This window comes from Humulus lupulus, chromosome 1, assembly GCF_963169125.1.
Source record: "Humulus lupulus chromosome 1, drHumLupu1.1, whole genome shotgun sequence".
In the NCBI taxonomy this organism is placed as follows: Eukaryota; Viridiplantae; Streptophyta; class Magnoliopsida; order Rosales; family Cannabaceae; genus Humulus; species Humulus lupulus.
Window position 1 is genome coordinate 69,947,164 of NC_084793.1, and position 9,059 is coordinate 69,956,222.

Sequence of the window (9,059 nt, forward strand, 5' to 3'; positions counted from 1 at the left end):
AAATGGCACGCGATGACACAACAAAGATAACAAACAAGCAACACATAGACCATAAAGAAAGCATACACAACGGGACATGGATAAACATCATTTTACTCATATATGACCTTGATAGGGCAAGGGAGCACACAACTTTAGCCCTTATCTGCTGGTGGCCATGGTGCTTTCCTAATTCACTAGGTCACCTCCCCCTAAGGAGCATTATAAGGAAATAAAGTCTTCCCAGGAATATATATATGATTTTCTCCTGGGAGACATATACATAATTACAAAAGTGTCATCCCCTACCCCTGATGTTACTTGGTGCAAGACTTGACTAATGATCAAGCACCAAGGCATGCTCATACATACAAAATGGCCCCCCCAGGAGGTGTATCATGTCGCAGCACATCACACCTGGCGCAGTCACGCCCACAAAAAAATTAGGGTTTCTGGGGTGCTAGCGCGATTACGCCAGATACTGGTGCGGTCGCGCTAAGTTCCTGGAAACGCTAATTGTAGCCCAGAAATTCAATTTTCCCCATTTGCGATTCCCTCTGATTTCAGACCCCAAAACCCATTGAATTCTGACCCAAACTTGATTCTCAGCCATATTTTACACAAAATTCGACCCCAATTCAACTATACAACCAATATACAACAACAAGACATCATTAAACTCATAATTACAACCTAGAACTAACAAATTCAGAAATTAGGGCCAAAATCCCTAATATTTTTCCCCAATCCGAGAATTCTATCAAATTCATGGGATTCAATATGAAATCAAGCTCCACAACAAATTCATAGTTAAATCCTAATGCCCAAATACCCATTAAACAACCTAAAAGCCCTCAAATTTTGAAAATTCATCAAAAACCCCAAATTGCACCAAGAACACCATTGAAGAACACTAAGGAAATATGGAAAAAATTTCCTTGTGAAACGGTCTCCCATGATCTATTGTATTGCTCCAGAGCTAAAAAAAATGGAAAAATTCTTCTTATGTTAATTTCTTTATTGCACACCAACATTTATACATTTCAGATTTTATTATGTGTGCTTTTACATACATCTGTTTTTGAGACTTTGCTTTGTTTAATTTGGGCAATATGGAACAATCGTAACTCAATGTTATACGGGAAACCATATATTTCTCCAAAAGAGGTTGCTAAATTGGGTTGTTTCTTTTTTGCAAGAATATAAATCTGCTCAAATGGTTCATCTTTGTTTTACAGATTCAATTTCTAAAATATCCGGATCAAATATTAGTTCGAGTCCTCCTCCAGGCTGCTTGAAGCTTGCCATTGATTAAAAAAGAATTAAAATTGGATTTGGGGTTGTAGTATGAAATGATTAAGGAAGAGTGCTTGCTGGTCTGATGGTTCCTTCTCTAGGGAACTTCATTTCATCAATTGCAGAAGGCCAAGCTTTGTTACATGCTCTTAAGTGGAGTTTGATAGTCTCTTTGCCAATTTCACGTGTGGAAGCAGACTGTTAAGTTATAGTTGATAAAATAATGGTTTCTAATGAGGATTTATCTCCTCTTTCAAATATTGTTAGAGAGATTAGAAACTCATTGTCTTCCTTCCCTAGGTTATCTTATGTACCAAGACAAGCCAATACATTACCTCATAAATTAGCAAGAAAGGCACTAGGGCTAGATGATGAGTTAGTTTGTAATGAATCCATTCCAACTGGTCCACATTTCATGTAAGTACTGTGCTTATTGTTCTTTCTTAATGAAAGTTATCTTATGTACCAAGACAAGCCAATACATTACCTCATAAATTAGCAAGAAAGGCACTAGGGCTAGATGATGAGTTAGTTTGTAATGAATCCATTCCAACTGGTCCACATTTCATGTAAGTACTGTGCTTATTGTTCTTTCTTAATGAAAGTTATTCAAAAAAAGAAAAGAAAAAAAAGCTCTATCAAAATGACCCTATGTCTAGCATTGTTGGATTATTAGAGGTAGATTTTACGTGGCATTTGGTTTGTCATTTTACGATAGATCTTAATCGTGGACGTTCTAACAGTTTTCTAGGGATGATAGCTGTTTGTGTTTTAGGTATTTTTGTGTTGTAATAATGCTCATTTTTAAGTGCTAATTTTCTTAAGATTTTTAGTCATTGTTAAATATCCACCTAGTGTATCCATAGTAATATACCTTTCTGTAGAATTTTTTCTATAAAGTGATTTTATGGAGGTGAAGAGAGTTTTAAACATTTACTAGTTTGATTATAGTTGGAGGAAATTTAGATTCTAGTTGGATGTGTCAAAGCATATAAGCTATTCGGTTAGTTTAGTTAGTTAAGTGCTACTTAGTTATAACTACTCTGAGTAGTCAGTAGGATTAGTTACAATTCTGTTATTTGTCTAGATGTAACTTTCCTCTTCCATGAGCTCTATATAAGCTCTTAGCTTGTTCAGAATACTTTGATGATCAGTACAGAAGAATCTTTTTCTTTACAATTCTTTACTTTTCAATAATCATCACAGGATGTCTTAGATCGATTCTTCTGTTTTTTTCTTTCTTTCATTATTATTATTATTATAAATCTATGTGCTTTGTGCTCTTTCTATGCAACTGTATTTTGAACACTTTTATTTTTGTATTTTTTTTTTTTATAAAAGGTGTAATTATTAACTATTTTAGGTATGTATCGTTCCTTTCTTCCATATTTTCAACTTCAACCCTCCTTCTAGGTGCAGTGTCCCCGTTTACTTTGTACCAAGATTAGAAAAAGTTGTTTGGACAAGTAAAGTTCCCTGGATTGAGACATTAAGTTGTATGAGAGAAAAAAAAAAGTTCTTTATTTTATTATGGTAAAGAAGACTTGTTTAATTTTTATAGTGGAAGGCAACACAGACTTGATTAGCATAAACAATGCCTTTTAGTTTTGAAAACATCAAAGGGATAAAGTAGATCTTACGTTGGTCATATGTTAGACAATATAGAATGATACATCAGGAGAAAATAAAAAAAGGGCTCGAAGCATTCTATATGAAAATACAGATCCAACATGTACATCACTACATTACGATTACATAGACGATATTAAAAGAATCGATGCATATGGTGATGGCACGTGTCGTATGTGAACACCGTCCCAGCAACCAACTTGGAAGAAAAAAATGATCCAAGAAAATTTAACCCAATACGATTTAAAGTCTTAAGTCTAAGATGTGACAATTTCCAAAGGGGCAGACTTGACTCAGCCTCTTATAACCAATACCATATAGTTAAATTTGGCCACAGGATTCAGTTGTTGCATTGAATCTTCATCATTTTGGCAGAGAGAACAGAGAAAAAATACAGAGATTTTGAGATGGGAAAGATTATTTGCTCGGAGTTAGATGAAGGTCGTTTGGAGCTGGGTGGATTTATGGTGGTGATTGTTATAGCTCTCGTCCTCGTGTTCATCTGCAAACCACCTCCCAAGCGAAGGGTCATTATGGTGTACCGCGTGGCTTGAAAATTAAGTTACTTAACCTCTAGCGCTGGCCAAGGATCAAGAATGAACTCAGGCTGTGCGTGTCTTTATGTTTATGTTTTTAGATTTTAGAATGGTTGATACTTCATAGCCAAAAGGAGTTTTGTTATACCAAAGTAAGTTTTGGTTTGAGGGTACTGCAAATTGGGTGGCTGAGAGTCTTCACCTGATTTGCAGGGTTGTATATCATGTTATATAAACAGAAGACAATCGGGAAGGGATTCATTTCAACGAAATAACTAGTGTTTTCCTATTGATGGTATATATGTGTATACCAGCTTTTTGGCGTAGTAAATGAAACACAGATCACATGAATAAATATATTTATATATATATTTTGCCAAGGTTGTATTTATGTTTGTAAGCGAATAATAATCTTATTGTAACAGATGTTTGAAGATAATGATTCTGATCAATGTGCAACAGGGAATTGAGAAAGATATCGCAATTGACCAAAATATTTTGTCTCTACTCACATGTAACACACATAAAATAACTACGAAAGTACTAGTTATTATTGCAAAATCATTCTTTGAGAACCAGTCTGCCTCCTAGATTATATCAAAACAAAATTGTATTGCATTGACTCTTTGTTCTCTATTACACAGCTTAAACATCAAGATCTCAGTTCAGGCAAAAATTTGACAATCCAAGTATACAATAATACCAAACTAAGTTTAGCAATTAAGATTAGTGAAAACTGATTAAACTAGTAATTATATAGTCAAAATACAAAGGCTGAATGCTATCTCCAGAGATGTTTAACTATGGGTTTTGGAACCTTGAATAGTTTCCAAGAGATGTTCAATTCTATACTTCATAACAGGCTGCCCTGTACGTGTCTTTTTGTACATCTTTTCTCTAGTAGCCTTTCTCCGAGCATTGGCCTTATCCCTTTCTTCTTTCTTCGCCTGAATAATAGCCTCTTTTTCAATTCTGGCCTTCTCCTCCTCTTCACGCTTCTTTTCATACATTTCTCTCAAACTAACTTTTGCTTTGTTCTGGCTCTTCTTGTTTTTCTTATTCATTTCATCCTGTGAAAGCAAGGAGAGAAAATGCATCAGTTACAGCACATATCCATATAAAGAGTGTGTTTCACACATGACACCAATCAATATTGCCAAAATTTAGACCAGTCATTCAGAAAGATATACAAACTATCCCTCAACCTCTAGAATCTAGAAGTCTAGTACGATTAATAAACACATGATAAAAAGAATACCAATTTTTTTTAGATAAATAAGAAAAAGACAATCTGATGTAGTACTTTAAGTCTTATTAAGCTTGAGCTTGTTTTCAAATTCACACCAAACAAACGAAATGAAACTATCAAATAACTTGCTCTTGTAACCAACCTCACGGGGTGTTGAAGCAGAGGAAAGACCCTGCTGTTTCATTGACTTTTTAAACTTGCTCACATATTTAGCATTTTTATAGAACTCTTGCTGCTTCTCTGAAAAATAGAATAAAGTGAACCAAAACAGTGAGAAAACTACAAAAATAGTATCAATTTTCGTTATTTTTCACAAGAAAATGTTCAAGCATTAGTGTAACTACAACCCCACATGAGTTCGTCCATTCCCAGACCAAATAGATCCTATAACCAGTCTATTCAATAATGCCTTATCTCTAAGACATCATAAGCACCAAATCTCAACATAATCACAAAGGACAAACAATTCACCAACATGCAATTGGGTTTTCATATTGAAACAAGGTGCCACATTATCCAATTTGGTATCTTCCCTCAAATCTACATTTACGCTATTAAGCAACAGAAATTAATGTTCCTGAATACAGGTCCTCAAAAACCATAGTCAGCTTGAAGCTCTCAACCAAATATACAATAAAATAAAACCCGCAAAAGCAATAAACTTCCAATACCCAGAAATCAAAACTAATAGAGCTAAAAAAATGCAATGCACTACAAAACATAATTGCTATTATATATATATATATATTCAAAACTGTATCACCAATAAAGTAGGCTGTAAAATATTTTCAAATAGTAGTACCAAAACTAAAAAACAAAGCACAGAGGTTAGTACTTATTGAAGCTGGATTGTAGTGGCTTCTGTTCGACCTGGCATGAGCGAAGGCCTCGAGTGAAAGGCCTTTCCTCGTGTTATTCGGTTTCTGATTCCTTGTCTTCATGTTTACTGATTCAGGGCCACCAATTCCCTTTCCTTTTCGTTCCTCATTTGGGGTCCGATTCTTCATCTGAGAAAATTGATTGAAGATAATTGAACAATTAGGAAAAACAGAACGGGGATGAATTGAAAACCCTAGAATGAGAAATAGAGACCTATTGGATTAAAAAGAAAAAGACACGTGTACTGAAGGAAGTGAGGAAAGTCGTATTGGGTTTCACTTTTCATTCGACTTCCTTTTGTCCTATTCCTATTGGCCTCTAAGTTCTAATCCTCGTTTCTTTTTTCTTTCACATTTATGATTATTTCACTAGAACTATATTCTCACACATATTTTTTAAGTTTGAATTTTTAAGCAAAAATAAAATTTTCTTCTTCTTCGTTGACTATCTAATTCCTGAAAATTAGATTTTTTTAATAAAAAAATTATTGAAAATTAGAAAACAATATTTAAAAAAAATGTGAATTTTATACCGTCCCTCAGTTTTTTTTTTAAATATTGTTATGGGGTATGGTATGCAACACCACTTCATGAAGCATAATTCTCTTTAAAATTTACAGTATATAACAGCCAATATTAAATTACACAAATAATTGGGTATAAGTAGTATTAAACACCCTATAGTGCCCCATAGCAATGCTCATGTTTTTCAGTTTTAAAAAATTGACATTGTTATTCCCAAGATGAGAAAATTCTTGGCGTGACTCTCTCAATAGATTATATTCAATATCCTGTTGTCTTTTGCCACTGCTTTATGATATCACTATCATGTGCTGTGACTAGAAACTATGCAATACATTTCAAGCTTAACCAAAAGAAAAGTGGGATAAAGGACAAAAGAAATAAAAAACACCAAGATTGTGTTCTGTAACTAAAGAAAATATATACGCCAAGATTAGCTCTCATGAGATCCCACTATAGATGCCAAAAGTGATCAAAACATATCAACATGTATGATCCAAATTGGTTCCTTCATCAATGTCCACACATATTACAAAGATGAAATCATCGGGACATTAATGTCTACCTTTGACATTCAATTCTTTTATGGGTTAATTTCAGAAGCACAGATAACTTATGAGTGACATTGATGAAACAAAGGAAGATACGAAATTACAAATGCATATATGTATATATAGTGGTCTTACACTTGCAAGTTCGCCAAAGCATTAGCTTTAAGTAGTTCTACTCAATTTCAAGCAAATCATATTTCAAAGTATTAATAACAAAATTGTGATCGACTCATTTTCATCGTCCAAGCAAAATTTTGAGGAATACTAAATAATCAGTTCATAAAAAAAAATCTTCCTTTTTGAACACAAAAGTTGAACCATCGGAATTGACAAATTAATAGTCTCTTAAGCACTTATCATCAAACACTTTGTTGACCCAAATTTCTGGCAACCCAATAAAATAAGAAAAAGAGCTGATAAAAGGAAATAAATCACACAACGAGTTTTTACGTGGTTCGACTGTTAACGAAGCCTAGTCCACGAGCCATTTGTATTAGAGAAAGCTTGCTGGAATCACAAGCTCTTTAGGGTTTACAACTTGGGCAGATGATTGTCTTGTTCCAAGGTAATTAGGAGTCCAAAAACTAGGGTTTCAGATCCTTACAAATGACCCCCTCGTGATCTATTTATAGGCGGCATGAGGGGAGCTAGAGGTGCTGTTAGCCTTTATTACATTTCATTCTATTCCCACATTCTTTGGGGAATATTCATTACATGATAGGCATATAACATGACGTTTTCCTAGCATAAAAGTTAGGTGGTTCCAAAATGCTAATTGAAAGGCGTCTGGGACCACTCCCTGGAAAAGTGGTCCCCCGAATCTCTGAGAATCTCGTGAGGTCGTTATAGAGACTTCTTAGTCCTTCGAGGAGTTGCCATAGAAGGGTCTGACCTCGAGATTCCTCTGAGGAGTCGTACGTCAGGAGCCTGCGGAGGGTCCCGAGGCCTCCCCTCGGGGAGTTGGAAAATGGTCAGCTGTTCACATGTCACCAAGTAGTCTCCCCTTCGAGAACCTCTCAGAACGCATATCACGTGTATTGCCATGTGTTGCTAGGTGTTGACATGGATGATAGACTAAAAAAGGCTTGAAACATTTCCCCCCCAAGTCCTTAGCATACTTCGTGTGGTAGAGACTTCTCGGCAGTTGTCATGTGGCAAAAATTATTTGGTCACCTAGTCGGTACTTACGTGCTCGATTGGACAAGTGTCGGGCATGAGAGTCACCTCAGAAATTGTGACCGCCTATAATGTCAAGACATGTGGCGCTTGCTCAGTGGCAGACTTCTATGAGTGCATTAAATGTGGGGAACACCTGTCGCCTTATGACTGGTTAGGACTTTGCGAATTCCCCCACTAGCCTGCCCCGAGGAGTAGACTGTCAACTCAACGGGTGTCTAGAAATGGTACTTTTACAGTGAACCGTCGGATGGTACTCGAGTACCTATGACTACGATTCGTCCGTTGATTCAAAATACGAAGAAAAAAACTCTATTTAAAACCCAACTTTTCTCCTTTCTCCCTCCATCAGAAATACTTCACCATCATATTTTCTCTGAGTTGCAGACTTTTGCATTTTCTCCATTACAAAAACTGCCCCACCTTTTCTTTACCTTTAGGTCTGAAGCCAATCAACCACCCCAAAAATTCAGCAAGGATATTCGAGGTCGAAGGGCGTCAGTTTATTCGAGTGAGGACCACCTACCACACTTATCAATAATTCTTGTCACGTAAATCTTTCTTCTCTTGGGTTTTCTCTTTTCATAGTTTTGAATATGACCTGTGGTTTATATACTCGTCTTAGGTTCAGCTTTTACTCGGTAGCTATTTGCGAGTTTTGATATTAGGGATTTTTAGGGCTTGCTCATTCTTTCTGGGTTTTTTCCTTTTTCTCTTAGCCCTCTATATGAGCAATGTCTTTTCTCTTGTGACAATCGGGGTACCGTGGTGTTGTCTTCTTTGGCAAGGTACTTAACTGCTCATTTTTGTTTTAGATGTCCCGTGACCCCAAACTTGAATAGTTGTGCTCACACGTGAATCATTCCTTTGATTCTGGGTTCTTATCGCTGCTCTGCGATTAGCCAAAGGAATCGACCGTCGATGAGTCTCCATTATCCAGATTTCTGCATTTGCAAAGGGAGAGTCAAGAACGCGAGGACTTAGCAATTTCAAGGGAGACTGTGGCTCGCGAGTTTAGAGAACTTCGAGAAGGAAAGCGTCGGAGTTCGCCGAATGCACCCGACTCCCCTCAGCATCCAACCCATCTTCCTCTTCAACCAGGGTCACTGTGGCGCTTCCGGGACCAATGACTTAAGTTCCACCATCCCTAGCAGAGCCCTCGACCGCTCTACCACCCATGGGGCCTGTGCTAGACCCCCAAAAATTTCCTCATCGAGCCACTCACTTGAATCAGAAAGCATAA

The 9,059-nt window shown here is 36.4% G+C and overlaps 1 protein-coding gene across 1 annotated transcript; it reads right to left on the bottom strand.

The window, feature by feature from the left end:
• Window positions 1-4,032: 4,032 nt before the first annotated feature.
• On the bottom strand, window positions 4,033-5,910 carry LOC133794180 (rRNA-processing protein FYV7). The gene is made up of 4 exons (XM_062231387.1): window positions 5,782-5,910; window positions 5,525-5,696; window positions 4,832-4,929; window positions 4,033-4,510 (listed from the first exon to the last, which is right to left on the bottom strand). Exons 2-4 carry the CDS (start codon window positions 5,694-5,696, stop codon window positions 4,238-4,240), a joined length of 543 nt encoding a protein of 180 aa, XP_062087371.1. The 5' UTR covers window positions 5,782-5,910; the 3' UTR covers window positions 4,033-4,237.
• Window positions 5,911-9,059: the final 3,149 nt, after the last annotated feature.